Here is a 23,739-nt window from a genome sequence, read left to right on the forward strand (position 1 = left end):
ATGGCTCTTGACTTAAACAAGAAGAGGAAAGAAACAAGTATATTACCAAATTCGAGGCACCCTGTTTATAAATTACATTTTATCTCATCCCTTTTCTCTCTTTCAATGGTCTTTCATTGCTACAGGAAATTAGAATAACGTGCAGAATGTATTCATGCCCAATCTGGCCTCTTCTCAAGTGTATATGAAAAACAAATATGTCCAAAGAGAAGGAGAATTAGATTTCCTGCCACCAATTGCTTGTGGTATTAATAGAACAACAGTGAATCTATTTCTGGAGGTGAGAATGGTATTGGCTGCACACTACACTCAGAAATCTCTTCTAGCTGCATTGTATATCACTTTCTACTTGAACTACAAGGTTGAAATTTTCAAGGGAGAGGGAGATGCACTTATTAAAGGGTCAGACACTGAGTACATCTCAAGAGCCAGCCATGTCAAGTATGGGCAGGGCTTCCTTGAGATTTCCAGTAATAAAAATTAGGGCTAATACTCATTCTATTGGCTTTTACTGTATTCCCCTGATATTATAGGAAATATACCAAAAAAATCTTGTTCTCTTGAACCTTTTTAATAACAGTTCATCTCCTTACTTCACACCTTCATTTAGAGAGATGATGTATAAACAATCCCACAAACCTGGTGTGAGAGAGTGGAGGATGGAGGAATGATACCCACTGTCTTTCACCTGAAAGGGCAATTGTTCTATTTTTCAACTAAGATTTTTATGTGGTACCTTAAACAGAGTTGTCAAGTTAATATAAGTCATGACCCCAGGTTCAATGATTATTTTAAATTTCACAGGGTCATATCAGTATAATGTCCCAGAGTCCTTGCCTGTGGCTTCAGTGGTGGCCAGAATAAAAGCTGCAGATGCTGATGTGGGACCTAATGCTGAAATGGAATATAAGATTGTGGATGGTGATGGCCTTGGAGTTTTCAAAATTTCTGTTGACAAAGATACACAGGAGGGAATCATTACTATTCAGAAGGTAACATTGACTCATTTTTTTTTTTTTATTTGTGGTGGAGTAAGACCAATGTAGTAGGTATAAGGATGAGACTGTATGGTTAAGATGGGGAGGATCCTCACCTGCTGTTACTGGGTCATGTTAGCAGATCTCATTTTGATTTGAGGTTTTTTTTCAATGCCTGAACATCATTTGTATTGAAAACTCTTATGATTTTATCATGAGTCCAATGATCTTTAGTGTATTTTTTTTAAGTCCCAGCATCTATAGAATTATCTGAGAATCTCAGCTTTCATTTATAAACATGTAGATTTCTAGCCCTCAAGATTGCAGAGAAAAGCCACAAGGCAAATAAAAAGGATCCCAAGTTTATTATTTTTAAAATCTCATGATTTTTAAGCCATTCTCATAATTTTTAGGGGCCTGAATTCACAATTAGATCTGTGTAGGATCCAGAATTTCCATTCTGTTGGAAATTCCACAAATTGTTTACAGGTTGAAGAGGTGATTTCTGCATGATATTGCAATGTACTGCCTGATCCTGTGAAGGTACTGAGTACCTCTTGAGAGCTGCTGAACTCCCCTGAAGTCAGAGCAATCTGAGGATGTTCAGCTTCCCCCAAAATCAGTTCCTAACACTGCAACATGATTTGCAAATATCCTCTTTCAAGGCAGAAGCAATCAAGCATACTTCTTGCATACTGTGCTGATTTCTACTTAATACATATTTGAAATATAGCTAGTGAAAAGTTAGCCTTTTCTTTGTTCAGCAGCGAAATTCAGTGTGGCTTCTTCAGCTTGCTCATTTAATGTCTCCAAGTACAGCTCTGGAAGAATTATGCCTGTCCTAGAGGGAGAACATTTGTCAGTGTCACACTGAACAATATTGAATCAGTCTGGGGTCTCTTATGATCCAAGTCAGGAGCTGACGCATATGTTTTAATTTTGCTATGAGCCTGTAGGCATGGAACTTAGACTCAGAGAATCTTGATTTCAGTGTTGTGCAGAGTGGGGTAAATAACTGCCATTCATTATTATTATTATCTCTGTTGTCATTGTTATATTTATTGTTGGGTTTTGACCTGTCCTTTTCAGTGCTGAAAATTTGGTCTGGAAAGTGTTTCATGAAATGTCTGGTGAACCACATTAAAAAGAAGGTTATCAAATTTTGACTCACTCTACTACTCCATTCTGTTAACCGTTTTGAAACCTTTTTTGGGGACAAACAATAGTGCCTCAGAAATATGGTAATATTTTAACATGGAAAGTCAGACTTTTTTCTCGTATAGGGGTGCTTCCAGCATCCCATCCATTTTCCTGATTTTAGCAGCCTGGCCTCATTTGCAATACCCTCACACACTAAAATCTACCCTTGAAGCACATGGCAAGCTCAAGACCCTCCACAGTACATAAGCTCCACACTGGAGTTGCACAAGGGAACTCAGCGTGGGGTGGGTATGTAGGGGTCCCTGTGCACAGTCAAAATAGCCTCCTTGCTAAGCTTGCATATCCCATTGCAGACAACATTGAGTGAGGGGGAGAGGGATTGACAGTGGAAGACTCCAGGACTGATCCCAGGCTTGGGGCTAGGATTTCATTTCCCAATTCCCTTTCTCTGCAGTCCACTTATACAGAATTCAATTACGGGTACTGTATGCAGGTGGAGTGGATTTCAACTATAATGACGAACATGCTAGCTCACAACTGAATCAGCCAGAGGGTGTCACTGCATGGTAACATCACTGAGCTCTGCATAGAAGTGTAAGGGAATGAGCGTAAGTCTGTAATTTGGAACTTACCTAATAGCAATGCTGTGCTACCAACTGCAGGAAGTATTCTACACAAGTGTCTGTAATTCATTGCCTGCTTCCCAAAAATCAGAGTATGCATTAAGGAACAAAGTTTCAATGAAGCCTCAACCCAGCCTCCAAATTTTTTGCCCATAATTTAATAATACATAATCTGTTTGTGTGTGCAGATGTCATTTGTGCACATACCTCAAGCAATTAGATGTCATGGGAAACACTTCTGAATAGGGAGGCTTGTGTTCAATATACAAAAATGCGTGTGCAACTGTGCACCTTGGCTTTTGCACATAGTTGCTACAGTCATTTGTGCAAATCAGGCAAACGGGCATGCAAAGGACCACTTGCTGTTAGAATAAATATAGCAGCACAGTTACACTTGCCTCTCTGTTTAATATTTGGCTTCCTGCTGCTTGGTTTTCACTTAGAAATTATGATTTTACATTCTGGCTTGAGTGGGGCACAAATTTAGAGATAATTAAAATGTTGGTCCCATTGCTAAAGGACTTAATTTTGCTTAATTACAAATCATACACAGAGCTTATAGAATCATTAGTTAAAACAAATGAAGATGATATTTCCTAAAAATAAGATATCAGTGATATAGAAAGAAATGAGATTTAGGGACAAAGCAAATAAAGCAGAACTTGTGTATATTAAGACTGAATGGGAAAATGAAAGAAACTACCCAAGTCAGCAAAAGATGTAAATAGCGTATTATAAAATAATCTATTAAGGAAAGAGCTGGGCGGATGTTTGGAAAGGGCCAGACACAGGGATGCTGATATTAAGACTCAGAAGCTAATTTATAGTTGTGTATTCAGTGAGATTATTTGTATCTAATAGATCTTGCTCATTTAATATGGGTATTGTCTTTGCTGAGGTTGAGATTGAAGTATGAGCTTTGGGAGGGTTTTAGAAAGATACACATCTGTATCTTAGGGGCACACGTTCCAAAACAAGGAGTTGTAGTCTTTGTAGCTGTACTCTAAAGTGTCCAATACATTATTAATCAGAAATAAACTTCATGGGGTATATTCTGTCCTCATTTACACCTTTTCATTCCTGCTCAATTCAGTGGAGTTGCACAGGTATACCTGGGGGCTCCAAGCTAGGTTCCCTACATCTTCTTCCCACTGTTCCCTGGCAACACAATAAAGAGCAGGATTTGGCCAGTAATATCTTAGGCAGCATTGCTATGCAGGGCCATGTAGAAGTCTTGCATATAGATCAGTAGAGACTCCGGAGCTCTCCTTTCCCTGAAAGTTTGGGAAGGACCCTTCCCTCAGTTAATGGAAGAGGTTGGAACAAGACCCATCTTTCGATTGTGTGCATGTGCTTGTGATGCCTTACCCGACTCCATGCCAGGCAAACTAGGATTGGACACCAGGACTGGATGAACAGGAGAAACATTCGATATTTAAATTTGTTTCAAGCTCATGTCACAAAAATTAATTGTTTTTATTTTCTTTTGATTTTGGACATCGTTCCTTGGGATAAGAGTCATGTCTTCTACAAAGCAGAACATTCTATTGGGGATGAAATAATAATAATGGGTGAAATCTTGGAAAATTGAAATCAATGGGAGTTTTGCTATTGACCAAGTTTAATCTAGTAAATAATAATTATTATTATAGAAATGAGCCATTTACGTTGCTATTGGCATTTTAAAAAACCCAACCAACCAGCAAATTAAATCCCTTCTATATCACATGGCACGTATTATGCATTTGAGTTACTAATCCGTTCCTTACCTAACAATGCATGCACTGTTTGTATGAGCAAACATTTTATCCTGCTTATATATAGAAATACACATACCAATACATTGACACATTGTTCCTAGCATGTCAGTTTTCATTTATTGCCTGAAATCAGGACTTGAAAAATGTACCAGATATGTATGAGTCAGAAGACAAAACCTACTGGTCAGAAGCAAGTACAAATAATGAATGAATGAGGACTCACTACCAACATCCCAGAGGCCTCATGAAAAACCCAGCCCATACCTATCCCCAGCTACTGGAAGGATGGAAAGTCCTGGGACTAGTAGCAGGGTGCTGTCCTAGCAACCTGCTTAGTGTGTCCATCTTCCATAGCAACTCCTGGCTAGTAGTTATCTGATCAGTTTGGAGCCCCTTCCTCTCTCCACCATGATTTCCCCCTCTCCCTCACCAAACAAAACAAAACAAAACAAAACTTCTGGCTGCTGGAAGGGAGAAAAAGTATGTTCATTTTATTTTCCCTCCTAGCACAAAACTGCCTTCCTGACCTTTGTAAGGGCATATCTTCACGACTAACTCTTCTCTACTCCCCTGGCTGCTGCAAATGGAAGGAGAGGGTTTTTTTTTGCTTCTCAGTGTGTCCTCTAGCCTTAGGTTCTGTTTTTCTTACCCTTAGTGAATAGCTAAGTAAAATCAATAGGAGTTAGGCAACTCACCTACTTAGGTGCTTTTGTAAACCCTGCTAGGCACTTGTATGTATCTTTAGGGGCCTAAATTCCTTTAAACATCTGGTCCTACATCATTTTTGAAAATGGGACTTAAGCACCTAACTCCTTTAGGTGCTTTTGAAATTTTTAGGTCTCTCTGTGCCTCCGTTCTCCATCTCTGAAGTGGGGATGATAGCTTTTTCTTACCTCACGGGGTGTTGTGAGTGTACATATTTTAAATGGTGAGGCGTGGGGGGCATTATCAGTAACTATGATTGATAGGAAACTTTTTTTAAAGCTTAAAATCTACAGATGTGTATGACACGGAGTCACCACTCACAAGAAAAAGTGCCAACTGTACTTACCAGTCGTACATGGAGTTTTAAAACTTTGCCTGTCATTCTCTGTGTTGGTCTCCCTAACCTTTTTGTTGTCTTTTAAAAATATGAATGCTTAAAATTCACTTTATTTGTAAAGTATGAATGCTTAAAATTCACTTTCTTTTTAAAAAAGGGATATGACTGTGTTGATATTGTGGGTTTTATTTGCTGGAAGAGTGAGCTGAAGGGACAGTGGAGGGGACATGATTGTAGCAATTGCACAATGGACAGAGAGAGCATGACTATGGGCTTGTCTCCTCTTATCAGGGGATCGACCCATGGCGATTGATCCACCGGGAGTCGATTTAGCGGGTCTAGTGAAGACCTGTTAAATCGACTGCCGATCACTCTCCTGTCAACTCTGGTACTCCACCGGAATGAGAAGCATAAGGTAAGTTAATGGGAGAGTTTCTCCCGTTGACCCAGAGTGGTGTATACACCGCAATAAGTTGACCTAAGGTACGTTGACTCCAGCTATGTTATTCACGTAGCTGGAGTTACGTAACTTAGGTCGACTTAGCCCGTAGTGTAGACCTGCCCTATGACTGTTCTTTCTATTGTTCAATTTTGGTGTTCTTGAATGAGCCTTATCAACATTTAGCTATTAATATTTTATTTAGTAAGGACCCTACTGATAAAGTAATTGTAGAAATTATGTCACATTCTTCTCCCCAGAAGTAGCCTTGGAGTTGAAATAGAATATGTGGAAGTGGAATCGTGGTTTGATCAATTATTACCCCCAATCACAATAAAGGAAACTTACTTTTTCAAAGTGTCTGTACAGAAATGTGCTTGGACAATTGCAAAACAAATTTGCACTGGCCGTTTGCACAATCCTGACTGGTGTACACACATCAGATGTTTTGAGCATGCTTCTCTTTCTGTATGAAAAAGCATACACACAATTTTGCACAGGCCATATTGTATATGCATTCTTAAGCATTTACACCTAAGGGTAATGGGTGGAGAAGAGAACCATGTATATTGATTTCAGTTTTATTTACTTGTTTTTTAATTTAATATATAAAAGAGTGTCTGTACCCATGTTGTAGGCAACAGTTAATCTTACAGTCACAAAAACATTACCCCATAACACAATACATTAAGAAAATGATTGTACAAGGCACCTGATAGATAACAAAGTCTCTTATATCCATCTCATCCCACTCCATCTAAAAGTTTGCCTTCCCCAGAAGTGTTGTGAAATACACAACTTTTAAAGTGGTAATGGTAGTAGTAGGTAGGTTGTGCATATCTTATTTTATTTAAATCGAATATATAATAAAGTCCTTAAAAGTGATAGAGCTTGATCCAAAGCCCTTTGAAGTCAATGGAATGACTTCAGTGGACTTCGGAACAGACCTTTACCGCAGTGAAAAATCCTGAAAAGCAGTTGGAAGATGGTCATACTTGATTTTTGTCTAGTAACAAGTATCAAGAAGCAAGCTTCACTTTGTAGAGCTGCTGTTGAGTTTGTCTTCATTTTCCTCTCATACACACCCCCATCACCAATATCACCACCCAATTTGAATGTTATATGAAAAAAATTGAAAACAAGTGATGCAAAGTAGTTTATGTGTGTGTGTGTGCATGTGTGTGTGTGTTGCTGTTGAGTGATTATTTTAAAACCTGAGCTGGCTTCTAAGAGTAATATTGGCAATTATAAAAAGAGGGCTTTTATGAGTGAACCTTTGAGTGTTAACATTCCATTTTTTCCAGCTAGAAAATTTGCTTTCAATTCTGTATCAGAGTTTACAATGTAAGAACTTGAGCTGTTCTTGGTTCCTTTGAGATACAATGTGCATTTGTTTGATGTACTGTGGTTTTCAATATGAGACCTCAACTGGGCTTAAAAATGGGATTTTCACCTCTGTAAAGTACATTATTACAAAGTTACCATACAGTAAAAAAATGAGCATTACAAAAATGGGCTTACTGTGAAGGATAACTGCATATCCAGCTTCTGTACTATGGATGACTTGTTTTGTAATTTCCTTCAGATAGGACAAAATCCCTATCCCCAAAAAAGAAAGAAAAAAAAAAAGACAAGATGAATGTAGCCTGTACAGGATCTAATCAGATAACACTAATGCACAGATATTAATGAAGCTGTCAAGCTCTATTCACTGTACTGAAGAAAGAACTAAAGTATACATTGTCCTTTTAACCTTCAACACTGATGTAGTGATTTGTAAGCTTTTTGCTTGGTATTCTTTTACTGAAAATGTGCTTCTGTTATAGCATGCAGTAATGAGGGGATAATCTGAAGGCCAGTTAAATGACGCTCTGTATAATATTAGCATCAATGCTAATTAGATTGATAGAGAGAGAAAAAAACCAAACCTGCAGATCTTTCCAGTGTACTTTTCTGCCTTTTATTAGTGTCTGTAATGTGCAGTATCTTTGTCATTTTCTATATTGAAAGTTAACCTTTTTCTGAACACATATTTCTTCCAGGTCAGTAATAATATCTATTGCGTATATCATAACTGAGAAAGAGTTTTCCATCCTCCCAGATTACCTAAAGTGTGTAGCTTGATTTTCTGCCTTAAAGCCTGCCATAGAAGGCACAAGTGTCCTATTTATGAGCGTTTGGGAAGTATATCCTATGTCAGAATCAAACTCTTAGGGCTAGATCCTATAAATGCTTCCTTCTGCTGCTGCTTCATCTTATTATTGGGGTATCATTTTGCTGGATATTGTACACATATATGCAAAGAGACAGTCTCTGCTCCAAAGAATTTATAATCTAAAAAGACAAGGCAGACAATATTATTATCCCTATATAATACCCATACTAGAGTTATTATGACCTCCATATTACAGATGGGGAATTGATGAACAGAGATATTAAGTGACATGCCACAGCTACACAGGAAGTTTGTGATAGTCAGGAATTAAGCCCCAGACATTGCCTGAAAAACAAGACTTTTAAATCTCTACTGTAAGTAGTTCCATTGACGTCTGTGTGGCACTACTCACAGTAGAGTAGTACACATTCCTCTGCTGGCCACCTGTTCAGGACTGAATTTTACTCCGTATTGTCAGAAGTTTTCACAATTTTTCCTCCTGTGAAAAATTTTGAATATTTGACCTTTCGTCTTGATTTGGGATGATTTTTTTTTTTTCAAAAATTCTAAATTTTAACAGGAGGGAAATGCCCTTTTCTGTCCAGGTCTAGTGTTGAACACCCTCTGCAGGGTGCTTAGTTACCATAGTTACCACTGATTTCTTTGAGAGTTGAAGGCTTCCATCATCTTATTGGAGGTTCCCAACACCCTCCAGGACTGGCAATTCACAAGAATTAATGATGAGCCCAATTTCTTTCTTAAAAAATGTATAATTATTTCTGTGAACAAAGTCTACACTATATTACTAAATGCATTTTCCCATCAAAAATGTATTTTAAAAGTTTTTGGACCATATTTCTTTAGCAAAGGTCCCTGTAGGTTTAGGAAACTATTAGTAGCACGGAATGTCCCATACTGCAGTCTCACTGCCCTTCAGATACCCTAGTAAGCCAGCTTGTAAAACATATGTAAACTACATGATCTTATTCATCCATCCTTCTCAGTAATGAAATACCTCCCTCTCATGAATATGTATTTTATTTGCCCTTTATTGTTTCACATTGCATCTTCTATCACTCCTGTATCCTTGAATTACAATCTAAAAGAGAAGTAAATTTCTTCTCTTAGGAAAAGAGGCCAATAAATGGTAAAAAATTAAAGGTACATGTCAGTGGGTCAAATGAATATTAATGTGTGGTAAGCAAAACAAAGGCCAAGGTGTGTTTTAATTTTTAAACTTACCAGAAATTTTAATTTAAATCATTTTTATGAACTACACATCGTAACAGGAATATCTGTAAAAATTGAACTTTGAATCATACTTTTTTTTAACTTGTTGTGCCCTGCTCTATTTGAATTAGGCTTTGCAGAGTTTATCTGATGCGGTATATTGTACTGTTTACACATTTTCTTTTAAAATGGAATTCCTTATGAACCTTTTTTTCTTTGGAGTGCTGACTTTGGCAGTGATGTTAGCTGGTCACTAATATCTAATAAAAAGATATTTTACTCTGCATCCTGGTAATAGATTTCCACATGTGTGATGAAGTCCTCCTGTAATCTAAAACATCTTACTCCAACATATACCATTGTTGAAGTAACGTAACCACCTAAAACTAACCTAAAATTCTAAAATCAAAGGGACATTTGAAACATAAAACTAATGTATTTTTTTAAATAACTGCTACCAGTACCATCCAGCAGAGAGTTAGCAATAGGTGGTATATAGTATATGAAGAAACCCCTCATATAAATTTTGCGTCCAGTGTTTCTAGCTCATAATATGGCCTAGTGTATTACTTGATTCTGCAGCATCAGAATTTGACATAGGGTGAAAACCTGGCTCTGCTGGAGTCAGTGGATGTTTTGCCATTGTCTCCAATAAAGCCAGAATTTCACCCACAGAATGTATTGGTTGTTGCAGAATTATAGAGTGAGATGTTAAATTACCTCTGTATTTGACACTGCCACATTGTGATGGCTAATGGAACACCGTGTCCAGTTCTGGTGTCCTTACTTTCAAGAAGGATGTTGAAAAATTGGAGAGGGTGTAGAGAAGAACCAACAGAATGAATTAATTGGAAAACTTGCCTTATAATAAAAGACTCAAGGAACTCGCTGTATTTAGCATAACAAAGAGAAGGTAAAAGGATGACTTTTTCAGCATCTGTGAGTACTTACATGAGGAAAAGAAATTTGATAAGGGTGTGTGTGTACCAAATGTGAGACCTGGGAAGCATGGAAACTTCAAAAGACTTATATTGAGATGTGCCAGACTCTGTCACAGGGAATATTTATAAACATTTGTGAGCTAGGGATTGTATTCTAGCCAGGGCCGGCTCCAGACACCAGCTTAACAAGCAGGTGCTTGGGGCGGCCAAGGGAGAGGTGCGGCACCTGCGGCAATTCAGGGGCGGCAGGTCCCTCACTCCCTCTAGGAGCGAAGGACCTGCCTCTGAACTGCCGCCGCCGATCGCGGCTTTTTTTTTTTTTTTGCTTGGGGCGGCAGAAATGCTGGAGCCAGCCCTGATTCTAGCTCTATGGAGGAGAGTTACCAAGCCTCCTCCAGGAATTAAAGTCAGTGGGGTGTAATTACTGCAAATCTCAGGACAGGTAAACAACTTCAAAGAATTACCATCCCCTGGGGGTAATTGCATATGCTGGTTCAGACCATGTTCAAGAGGTCCAGGAGTCAAAGAAAGAGCTTTGTGTATAAAGGGTCACTCTGAACTGTCTGAGTGCCTCTCATTTAATCCTCAAATTGATATGAATTTGTAACCCAGAGGGCAAAACCCTGCTGGAAGGTTTTAAAGTACTGCCAACTTACCAGGATCTCCAAGTGGAAGATGGGTAACACCTGGTAAGCTAATATGTGTATAGACTGTTTTCTGTTTCTGATATATTTTCTCTGTAATGATTTTTTCCTAAGTAAATGTACTGTGCTCTGAAAGCTGGTTGTTAACTGGAAGAGCAGAACAGCTGGTGCTGGACTAAGGTCAGACCCCTGGGATAATCATAGTGACTTGCAAGAGGGCAGTAAGCCTAAATCCCTAGTCTGGAGGGAGAGGGAAGAAGGTCCCCACTCAAAGACGTGATGGTTGGAAGTATGAGACCTATGGGAGAGCCCTTGAGCCGATCCCAGAGGCAGCAGAAGTTCAGTTAACCCTGGAACTGTGACAGAGGGCTTCTCAATCTATCAGACAAAGGAGTAACAAGAACCAGTGACTGGAAGTTGAAATTAAATACATTTAGACTAGAAAGAAAGCACTTTTTTAAAAAAATCAAGGGCTGTGAGGGATTCCCATAACTGGATATTTTAAATCAGGATTGGATTTTTTTTCCCTAGAAGGTATGCTTTAGTTCATGCACCACTATTAGACTTGAAGCAGGAATAAATACAGGGAAATTGTATGGCTGTGTTATAAGGCGGTCAGAATGGATAATCACAGTGGTCCCTTCTAGCCTCAAAACCTACAGATATATGTTCCAGAATAAAATCTTTTCTTTCTGTTTTGAAGTTGTGTTTCTGGCCTCATAATTGTGAGTGAACATAGGCTTGAAAATGTGAACCAAGTACAAATCAATAGATCAACATTTTCCTAAATCTTCAGACAGCCTAAAACACTAGCTCTAAGGGGTGTGAGCTGCCCTATTCATCTTTATGGTTTTTAAACTCTGAAATCTTAATAAGTTAAATATCAACAATGTTAACTCTTTTATTTCTGAGAATTTTAGCAGAAATATGCAACTTTTGCCCAGCTGCCCCACGCTCCAGTTACCCCCATGATAATTTTTATGATTCAGTTAAACCTTGTCAGTACAATCACCAGCAGCAGATTGAAAATGTTGGGACAGTACATGTTAAACTGAAATTAATATCAAAATAAACAGAAAGGGGCTAGTGTACTGACTGTATTATTCATTTGCATAGCTAGCTCATTAAAACCTCAATTTTCTAATTTTAAATGAAGCTGCCACTGCCACAGCACAGCGCCACAGAATTCAGACACTTAGCTACAGAATTGTGTGCACTTTGCCTCAGAGTTCCCAGGCTTTGCTCAAAACATATCATCTTTTCATCTTTAACATTTTCTCCCTCCTCTCTATGACATTGTTTGGAACCTAATTTATTTCACTTGTATGGGTAGTTGCACTAGAAAATAAGAATAGCCTTAACACATTGCAGGTTTCTTGTTCTCTCTGTAAGCCAGATGCACAGCATATCATATCAATTGCTTCATTGCCCTGTTTCTGGAACATCTCTTAGATACCATACATACCACAATTCCTGCCAAGCTACATCATGCTAGCACCCAGGGCCGGCTCAGGCTTTTTTGCCACCCCAAGCGGCGAAAGAAAAAAAAAAAAAAGCTGCAATCGGCAGCACTTGGCAGTAGCTCAACCACGCTGCTTCATTCCTCGGCGGCAATTCGGCGGCGGGTCCTTCGGTCCAAGAGGGGCTGAGGGACCCGCCGCCGAATTGCTGCTGAAGACCCAGATGTGCTGCCGCTTCCCATTGGCCAGCCCTGCTAGCACCATGCATACTGATACTTAATGGCTGATCGAAGTGGGTTCCTCAGATTGTTGTATTTCAGATATAAAACCAAATGGAGGTTGAGATTCAAAATAACTGTATTTGTTTCCGTAATAAAAATTAAAAACAGTCCACTCATATATCAAAATTACAGTAGATCAAGAGAATCTGCTTTATTTTAATACTTGAACTGCTCAGAATGACTGTCTTGGACATGATTTTTGAATGCCTTAGGCCCTGATTCAACAAATCATTAAACATAGAATCATGGAATCATAGAAGATTAGGGTTGGAAGAGACCTCAGGAGGTCATCTACTCCAATCCCCTGCTCAAAGCAGGACCAACCCCAACTAAATCATCCCAGCCAGGCCTTTGTCAAGCTGGGGCTTAAAAATCTCTAAGGATGGAGATTCCACCACCTCCCTAGGTAACCCTCCTAGTGAAATAGTTTTCCTAATATCCAACCTAGACCTCCCCCACTGCAACTTGAGACCATTGCTCCTTGTTCTGTCATCTGCCACCATTGAGAACAGCCTAGCTCCATCCTCTTTGGAACCCCCCTTTCAGGTACTTGAAGGCTGCTATCAAATCCCACATCATTCTTCTCTTCTGCAGACTAAATAAGCCCAGTTCGCTCAGCCTCTCCTCATAAATCATGTGCCCTAGCCCCCTAATCATTTCCATTGCTCTCTGCTGGACTCTCTCCAATTCGTCCACATCCTTTCTGTAGTGGGGGCCCCAAAACTGGATGCAGTATTCCAGATGTGGCCTCACCAGTGCCGAATAGAGGGGAATAATAACTTCCCTCGATCTGCTGGCAATGCTCCTGCTAATGCAGCCCAATGCTGTTAGTCTTCTTGGCAACAAGGGCACACAGTTGACTCATATCCAGCTTCTCGTCCACTGTAATCCCCAGGCCCTTTTCTGCAGAACTGCAGCTTAGCCAGTCGCTCTCCAGCCTGTAGTGGTGCATGGGATTCTTCCATCCTAAATGCAGGACTCTGCACTTCTTCTTGTTGACCCTCATCAGATTTATTTTGGCTCAATCCTCCAATTTGTCTAGGTCACTCAGGACCATATTCCTACCTTCCAGCCTATCTACCTCTCCCCCCAGCTTAGTGTCATCTGTGAACTTGCTAAGGGTGCAGTACATTCCATCATTCAGATCATTAATGAAGATGTTGAACAAAACCGGCCTCAGAACCGACCCCTGGGCACTCCGCTTGATACCGGCTGCCAACTAGACATTGAGCAATTGATCACTACCCGTTGAGCCCGACGATCTAACCAGCTTTCTATCCACCTTATAGTCCACTCATCCAATCCTTACTTCTTTAACTTGCTGGCAAGAATACTGTAGGAGACCGTATCAAAAGCTTTGCAAAAGTCAAGATATATCACGTCCACTGCTTTCTCCATAGCCACAGAGCCAGTTATCTCATCATAGAAGGCAATCAGGTTGGTTAGGCATGTCCTGCCCTGGTGAATCCATGTTGATTGTTCCTAATCACTGTCCTGACCTCCAAGTGCTTCAAAATGGATTTCTTGAGGACCTGCTCCATGATTTTTCCGGGTCAGACGTGAGGCTGACTGGTCTGTAGTTCCCCGGATTCTCCTCCTTCCCTTTTTAAAAGATGGGCACTATATTTGCCTTTTTCCAATCGTCTGGGACCTCTCCTGATCTCCATGAGTTTTCAAAGATAATGGCCAATGGCTCTGCAATCACATCAGTCAACTCCCTCAGCACCATTGGATGCATTGCATCTGGCCGATTGGACTTGTGCATGTTCAGCTTTTCTAAATAGTCCTTAACCTGTTCTTTCACCACTGAGGGCTGCTCACCTCCTCCCCATACTGTGCTGCCCAGTGCAGCAGTTTGGGAGCTGACCTTGTCTGTGAAGACAGAGGCAAAAAAAGCATTGTCTACTTCAGCTTTTTCCACATCATCTGTCACTAGGTTGCTTCCCCCATTCAGGGCCAGTGCAAGGAAGTTTCACGCCCTAGGCGAAACTACTACCTTGCGTTCCCCCCCCCCCAGCCCTGCGGCAGCCCTCCGCCCTGAGGCACCCACCCCGCGGCAACTCCCCCCCCCTGCCCTGAGGCTCCCCCCCCCGTGGCAGCTCCCCACCCCAGCTCACCTCTGCTCCGCCTCCTCCTCGAGCACGCCACCCCCGCTCTAATTCTCCTCCCCTCCCAGGCTTGCGGCGCCAAACAGCTGATTGGCACCACAAGCCTGGGAGGTAGGAGAAGTGGAGCAGCCGCTGCGCTGGGAGAGGGAGTCTGAGCCGCACGTGTCAGCGCACCGCCGGCAGCCCAGCCCAGGAACACTGTAAAAAAAAAATTGGGGGCACCGCTTTTTGGCGGCCCCAAATCTTGGTGCCCTAGGCAACCGCCTAGTTTGCCTTAATGGTAGCACTGGCCCTGCCCCCATTCAGTAAGGGTCCCACACTTTCCCTGACCTTCTTCTTGTTGCTAACATACCTGTAGAAACCCTTCTTGTTACTCTTAACATCCCTTGCTAGCTGCAACTCCATTTGTGCTTTGGCCTTCCTGATTACATCCCTGCATGCTAGAGCAATATTTTTATACTCCTCCCTAGTCATCTGCCAAAGTTTCCACTTCTTGTAAGCTTCCTTTTTTAAGCTCACAGCAGATTTCACTGTTAAGCCACATTTCTTTCTCCACATCGGGGTGATTTGTTCCTGCACCCTCAATAAGGCTTCTTTAAAATAGAGCCATCTGTCCTTGACTCCTTTCCCCCTCATATTAGCCTCCCAGGGTGCCCATCAGTTCCCTGAGGGAGTCAGAGTCTGCTTTTCTGAAGTCCAGGGTCCTTATTGTGCTGCTCTCCTTTTTTTCCTTTTGTGAGGATCCTGAACTCGACCATCCCATGGTCACTGCTACCCAGGTTGCCACCCACTTCTACTTCCCCTACCAATTCTTTAAGTGCATAACTTAAGCACATCCCTATTCAGCAAAGCAGTGAACTTCCACATGGAGTTTAGAAAAGTTCAGCTCCTTTTGAACACAATGAGCCAAATTCTTCTCTTATTTATGCAGGTGTATACACTGTTACAGGTTGTACAGTAAAATTAATGTAAACATCATTGATTTTGATGGACTTACTCTGGATATATATATATATATATCAGTGTAACTGAGAGGAGAGCTTGGCCCACAGTGTATGCAGGTTAGCAGATTTGGTTCTGTTTTGGCTAATAATTCCCATAAACACTGTTCCTCCAAGTGTGTATAAAAATGTTTTGCAGATATCAGCAGGTTATTGTGGCAGGGCATTTCAGATGCTAACAATTTTTTCCAGTATCTGTACAATCAAACCAGTTTTCTGTAAGTATTTATAGTCTCATGAACATAGTTTGAAAGTGTAGCTGATTAACCAAACTGCAGACGTAGCAAGGCTTCAGTCCCTTCGTTGTTGTCTATAAATGAATACTTCTGTAATGTAGAAGGTAGCGAGGCACTCAGTGCATCCTGACTCCATGAGGCTTAGACCTTCATGGTAGCCAGAGACATTACATTGTAGAGTATGGGCATATCACTGATATTAATTCACTTCTTTCTTCCAGGGACTTCTATTGCAGCAGGATGTCATATCAGCATCAGTCAAATTTGTCCTTTAGTTTCATGGGGGCTACTCTCTAAATCATATCCTTGTGTTCTAGAAAAGATGATTGGGTCTGGAATATTGAGTGCTGTGTGTTTCTTATTGACTTCTAATATAGTATTAATTGTCTGCGAAAAATATATTTATATAGTGGATATTAATGAGACAAAACCAAGCGAAGCAACTTTTGCATAGACTGTTTGATAAATAGTCTAGATCAAATGTTCTCTGGGCTACATCCAGATGCAATATGCTATGATGCAGACAATACAGTGTGATGTTGATTTGCTGCAGTGCACTGTATCCAAACTGCTTCTGCATTTGGACCATCTCATTGGTCAGTATCTTTCTAACACTGTCTCAAAATTCTGTCCAACTGTTGTAGTCTTTTAAATGAGAATTTCTAATGAGTAACCCCTCCGCCAAACGTGTAGCCCTAGATAGTGCAGTGAAAAGGAAATTATAAGGTGATATTATATTGATGGTACATATTCATAACACAAAATGAAGGATTCACACACATTAAAAACATTGGGTGAAATTCTGGTCCTGGGAAACCAAGGGGATTTCATCCGTAGAGAGGGATTTTCAAAAATAATCATCACTGGCCATCAGCTTCAGTAGGAGCAGAGTAGGCCAATGCCGGGCATTTTTGAAAATCCCCTTCAGACAATACATCTCATTTGCCTTTATATGCTACAACAAGGATTCATTAAAACCACATGGTAAAGTTTTGTTTTTCGGTTTGTATTCTCACTCCATTTTGGTTAAGCAGCACTGGCTTCTCCTGTTGAATTTTTGCTCTTTCCCTTGGCAGTTGCATGTTGTTTTATAACTACAGAATTAATGCACTGATGGAAAATAACTTTAGCATTTAATTGGCAGCCTTGGAGTCAATCAAAATATCTTGGATTAGATGGAAGGAGATACTGCAAATAGTGGCAAGCTAAATGGTAAAAATCAGTAGTTTTCTATGATCTGCCAGTCAAAAATGCTGCCTGGATACCAGTGGCAAAGTTCTTTATATACATACTGACATTTGTCAATGAAAGAGTTTTGCTGCACCATCTCTTTAATTAGTAATTAAATTTCAAAATAACTTTCTCTTTCTAGGAGCTGGATTTCGAAGCTAAGACAAGCTATACACTGAGGATAGAAGCAGCAAATAAGCATGTTGACTCTCGCTTTCAAAGTCTGGGACCCTTTAGCGATATGACAACAGTGAAAATAATTGTGGAGGATGTGGATGAGCCCCCTGTATTTACCTCCCGTTTGTATTCCATGGTAGTGTCTGAAGCAGCAAAGGTTGGCACCATAATTGGAACAGTTGCAGCCCATGACCCCGATGTCTCGAACAGCCCTGTTAGGTAATTATAAGGCTTTGTTTATGTATGTATGTACGTACGTACGTACATATGTATGTATGTTGTCCTTTGATGTCATTTTGTCCACTATATTGCAGGATTATTCATTTGTACCGGAAGGGATTATTTCGTTTTTTCCCTTGCGGCATATGTCTGTGCTGTTTGAAAAGTTTGCTTATTTTGACTCCAGTGTTGCAGTAGCTTTGATCAAACAATTTATTTAAATCTCTTTAAAATATATATATATTCAGGATTCTGAAACAAAAAAATCACTTGATTATCCAAGTTCAGCGGCGGTTGGGAAGAATCCACAAACCATAGCTTATGTCCCTATTAAATCAATTATACCAAACCTATTACAGAGAAAACTGTACAAAAAAGAAGTGATGAATTTTCTGGATGCATTGATAATGTGTATGTTGCAGAATTTGTATTCACAAGAAGAACAAACTGGAGGTTCATTTGTTTAGCAAATTATATGTGTATAGCTATTTGTGTGAAAGATATGTCTTGCGTCTGATGAAGTGGGCATTCACCCACGAAAGCTTATGCTCCAATACTTCTGTTAGTCTTAAAGGTGCCACAGGACCCTCTGTTGCTTTTTACAGATTCAGACTAACACGGCTACCCCTCTGATACTTGAGTAAAAACAAAAACATTTTAATATTGTAGTTCAGAAACTTGGACCTGAGGTTCCACAAACAATTTTAACTATTTCCCCATATCATCACCACAGTGTGAATTGTCCATATATCATAGAAATGGACAGAGTCAAGAAACATATTTGGTTGCATGTGGGCAATGAAGACTCAGCAGGGGGTTACAATAAGTATAATGGTGTCCTACACAGGATAAAGAGGATGGCTCAGATACGTTGGCTGTGTGCCTTTTACTGGTCCCACTGAGGTCAAATATCTGCCATCACCACAGGAAAAGATGTGATCACATTTCCCTCGTACGAAGGAGGGAATGAAAAATCTATTTCAGGTATTTCCCTTCTCTGTGCATGTTTAGGTGGAGAATCTGCCATTCCTCCATAATATCATGCTTGGGATCCAAGTATTATGAGCATATGACAAGGAGCCGCATATAAAAAGAGTGAATTTTATGTTTGTGGTTGTGTGGGGAGAGAGGGACAGAAAATGATCACATAAATTAAAACACAACCAGATCACTGTAATTCGTTTTCTAAGTACTGTATAGGTGTTAATACTAGATGTCAGAATGATATCCACAGGATACAGACAGTATAAATAAAAGTTTTATATAATATTTCTGTCCCACAGAAATTCTAACCTATTCAAGGTCCGTGGAAAATAGGGCAATTTATTTAAGAGAAAGTTGCTGTTAAGTGTTATTATTGTTAATATTATTCATTTGGCATACGCACTGAAAACCTTATATGGTGCTAATTAATTATTTCACCGTTTCTGTTATCTAATTTTTATTTACACTTGTTAAAAGTGATTTTGTCACTGTGTTGTGGCTCTGTAATTTACAATGCAGCAACCCTAATATGTAAAAATAAAGCATGTATCTCACTTGAAGAGGTGATATATGTGTTCTCTCTTTCTCAATATAGATTAGCAACAGATTCAAAATACATGTACAAACAAGTACTAGATGGATGAGTTGGCATGGATTTACTTCTGAAATTTATCTTCACTAAGCTCTCTCTGCCATGGCAGTGTTTTCTGGCAGTGTTGTTAGCATCTGGTTTATAAAATTTGGTTTTAGCAGAACTGCAAGGGTTAGTGTTAGTTCCAACTTCCATCTATACACAATCTATCCTTACTGTACTCTTTTTTTCCTGTAAAAAGGTGACGGTCAAATTCTTGATCTCACTTTTGACAATTTGCACCACTCCAGCAGCACAAAGCAGCTATAAAACTAGCTTAATTGGCATCTTGATGATCTCTCCAGGCATCTCAAGGTTGTGTAGGACTCAAGGGTAGAGCAAGCCAAAATTTTTCAGATAAAACTTTTTTCTGCAAAAAAAAGCAGATTCAGCGACATCAAAATGGTTCACTTATTCATTTCAGTTTCACCAGATTGTTTGTGTAAAAAAAACTCCACCACCCTTTCTTTGAAACATTTTGTTTCAACATTTAAAACACTTTTTTTTATTTTTCTATTCAAAATGAGTTTTCCTCTTGAAATTTCCTTTAATTTTATTAATTAAATAAAAATGTTTAAATACTGCTCAAAATGGAAATGAAATTTTATTATTTGATATTTCAATTTTCTGAAAGTTTGTCCCAAAACATTTTTTTTTCAGTTTTTCAGAATTACAAGTAAACCAAAAAATCAGTTATTAGCTCAGCTCCACAGAGGGGGTGTGATTGGAGAAAACAATACAGAAATAGCCAGGGTGTGCCAATGACATCGTAATCCCTGGGTGCCAAAATCACGCCATGAGAAACCACTGATATAAATTAAAGCTGTCCTGAGTCTGCTATAATTTACATAAAGGATCAGACTCACCAGGATTGGAAGAGCATAAAACAGCCATATATATATATAAACCATATATATAAACTTCCTAAATGGATCAATATATATATTGATCCATTTAGGAAGTTTAGATGATTATTTCAACAATATATGTTCCAAGAAGGAAAATTGATATTGACTAAAGAACTGAATTGCCTAGAAACATACATGTCTTGAAATTTTGGGTGGGATAGTGTGATTATAAGATTAGACACTTCTAAACCTTGACATCTAAGAAAAATAGAGGATGTGGTAAGAAAAGCAGGGGTTATCTCAAGAGGTAATGGGAATTATTGAGGTTTGAAATAGCTTTGACAAAGGACCTGCCTAACTAATTTTCAAATACAATTGATAGTAAGGAATTAAAAGATTAAATCACATTGAAATAGATTTTTAGAATTTGAGTATGGATGCAGTACTTGTAAGTCAGTGTTAGGGGAAATCTCTTTTTCAGAATGTTTAAAGAACATTCATTTTTCTTCTTGTTCTACACATATGTGTTGCAATTTATGTAATCCATTGTTTTTAAAACAGTAAATCTTTGGCTCATCAGATTGCTCAGTGATAGTGTTAATAACTGGAAAACCTGGGGTTTGGCAAGGGACTGAATCCCTGCTGCTGGGCAAGACTGACTGCATTGCAAAACTGACAGGTACAGCATACTCTCTAGGGATAACATGCCAGCCATGAAACAGTTGATGAGCACTGCTGACCAAATACACAGCAGTTCTGGCATGGAGAAAAGGAAAAATTGAAATAGAAAAGACAGGAAATACAATAAAATAAAAAGGAGTGTTTGCTGATGAGAGAGGGGAAGTTCTAAATGATGAAAGCCAAAAAGTTTTCATTAGTGCTTCTGTTGACGTAGCACCCGCAGTACATAATATTATACAGTAAAGCAACACCAAGTGTATAACAAGTCTCTGCTCCAGACAACTTGCAGTCTAAAGGGACAGATGAAAGCAATGCAGTACAGCGCAGAACAAACTGGCATAGTACAATATAGTACAAATGCATAATGGTATATGGTCATTATATCTGGGAAGTGATCTCTTTGAGATAGCTACTGTAATTTGACCTTCCACATTTTTAAAAGGTTTGATCAGTAGTATACCAAAAGTGAAGTAGTTGCATTGTTACGGCAGTAATTATAACATCTGGCCAGATGATGATTCTTTAACTCACACTGAGTAGTAAATAAGAATGGTATGTCAAGGGGTCATTGTTAGTAAACCTAAAACTGCATAATCCCATCTCCCATTTTCACACAGGAAAAGTAAACAGTGGACAGGTTCTCCCTTTCCTCTGTGTTGTTTTCTGTTTGTTGCTGAGCTGTCTCCCCCTTCCTAGCAAACAATATGTTAAGCCAAGAAACTCAATGTGTTTGTCTAATGACAATAAAGCACCAGGAGCTGGCAGTCAAACATGTAATCCCCTGAACTCCTCCAAGCATTTTTTCCCCAGCCTTGTAGCACAGAGAAGACAGGAGCTCTTCCACTATTGACAGAAGTTCTGTTCCTCTCAGTGCCAGCTCTGCTGGGAGCTGCATGAATTTGATACAGCCCTGTGGCAAGCTTCCAATTGTGATTCACATTAGGTTGGGTTCAGGAATATGCTATTCCATGAATAAATGAATGGCTACCTTAAGGAGGAAAGTAAGAAAAGAGAAGGCAATACCTGTAACCTCATTTAAGAAGGCATTGTGTATGGGAACAGAGCCAGCATCTCTCAACACAGTTCACTTTGTAGCATCGAGAGGCTGCATATACAGCTTTGCTTCTTCCAGGAAACCTGAGCGATATTGGACAAAAAGAGTCCAAAAAGGGGGAAACAATGAGTGCTCTCTCTATCTAGTGAGAAATTAGTGAAACATTTTAACAAACTATAGTTGAACATAAATCAAAAGTTTTCTTTAAACTTTCACCTAGGTACTCAATCGACCGAAACACAGACCTGGAGAGATATTTCAATATTGATGCCAACAGTGGAGTCATTACAACTGCCAAGTCTTTGGATAGAGAAACTAATGCTGTTCATAACATCACTGTCTTGGCTATGGAGAGTCGTAAGTTACAATTTAAAGGTTTTATACACAGAAGGAACACAAGCTACAGGTTCAGTTATAATAATTGCTTGATGGCATTGAATAAAAATATGAAAATTTAGACCTATATACCTGATCTTACGATAGATAATGTGATGAGGACTGTGTTGTAAATAAGGGATAGATAGATAGATAGTTAGATAGCTAAATAGGGAGTAGGGATAGCTCAGTGGTTTGAGCATTGGCCTGCTAAACCCAGAGTCGTGAGTTCAGTCCTTGAGGGGACCATTTAGGGATCTGGGGCAAAAATCAGTACTTGGTCCTGCTAGTGAAGGCAGGGGGCTGGATTTGATGACCTTTCAAGGTCCCTTCCAGCTCTATGAGATAGGTATATCTTCTTATCAGATAGATAAAGACCTAACACCTGCTCTGCCTCACACCTTGTGCAGTCATTTAGACCTGTCTCATTGCAGACAGGTCTTTTATTCATTAAGACACATGTCCTCTCAACTCTGTGATTATCAGTTTACTGTGCAATACCCCTTTAGCCCTAGCAATTGTCCTGTACACCAGTAGAAAGTATAGGTCCGTATTGCTAAAATCCATGATTGCTTTAATTCGGGGATGTAATTCAGGTTTGAGAAGAATTACACCATGTCTGCAAGTAAAGGTGCTAGATTCCTAGAGCTAGATTCACTCTTAATAGTAATGGAATTGCAAGGAGATTGACTTGGGTGTGTAGATGATACTTCTCTTATGCTTCCCACAGTTACAGGGAAGCCATAAATTCTGTCATGGGTTCCCCTAAATTACTTAGGGGAATTAACTGAATAAATGCATCTCATATCCATTCAAATCATGCCCCATCCTAGGTGAATGGTACTATGCTGACTGGCTGTGAGCCCACAGGAGGTGGCAGGGTTTTTATGTCACCTTATTCCCATCACCCCAGGGACTTTTTGCTCCTGAGGTTTATACATTGGAATTTGAATTTGACCCCTACGGTGAAATACGGTCCCACTGAAGTAAATGGCAAAACTCCCATTGTCTGAAAAAAGGCCAGGATTTCTACCCTAGAGTTTATTTTACATTATGTTTCTAGGGGGTATTTTAATTCATTTTGACAGGTTTGTGCACAAGAAAAAATGCAAATGAAAGGCATATTGATCCAAAAAAAAAAAAACTTGTAAAGGATCTTTGTTTATGTGTTTGTTTATGTCTTTGTTTGTTTTGCACAGAGAACCCAGCACAGATTGGGAGAGGATATGTGGCCATCACTATCCTTGACATCAATGACAATGCCCCTGAGTTTGCCATGGAGTACGAGACCACTGTCTGTGAAAATGCTCAGCCTGGCCAGGTGCAGATCAATACTTCCAGATGTTTATTCACATTGGTTAGGCAGTAATTTCTTTTGAAACGATGCCAGCTTTAAGATAAAAGACAGTCAGCTTATTGCAATACAAATGACACTTTGGAAGGGCTGCGCAGCATAAACAAATATTAAACAAAGTCTAAAAA

The 23,739-nt window shown here is 39.5% G+C and overlaps 1 protein-coding gene across 1 annotated transcript in view; it reads left to right on the forward strand.

The window, feature by feature from the left end:
* The window catches only part of CDH7 (cadherin 7), a 100,362-nt gene that overhangs the window by 63,415 nt on the left and 13,208 nt on the right, over positions 1 to 23,739 (forward strand). The window contains exons 5-8 of the mRNA XM_065399412.1: positions 805 to 992; positions 17,431 to 17,684; positions 22,103 to 22,239; positions 23,457 to 23,578. Coding sequence (XP_065255484.1) covers positions 805 to 992; positions 17,431 to 17,684; positions 22,103 to 22,239; positions 23,457 to 23,578 — 701 coding nt within the window. The remainder of the gene's footprint in view (positions 1 to 804; positions 993 to 17,430; positions 17,685 to 22,102; positions 22,240 to 23,456; positions 23,579 to 23,739) is intronic.

Source organism: Emys orbicularis, chromosome 2 (assembly GCF_028017835.1).
Source record: "Emys orbicularis isolate rEmyOrb1 chromosome 2, rEmyOrb1.hap1, whole genome shotgun sequence".
Classification (NCBI taxonomy): Eukaryota; Metazoa; Chordata; order Testudines; family Emydidae; genus Emys; species Emys orbicularis.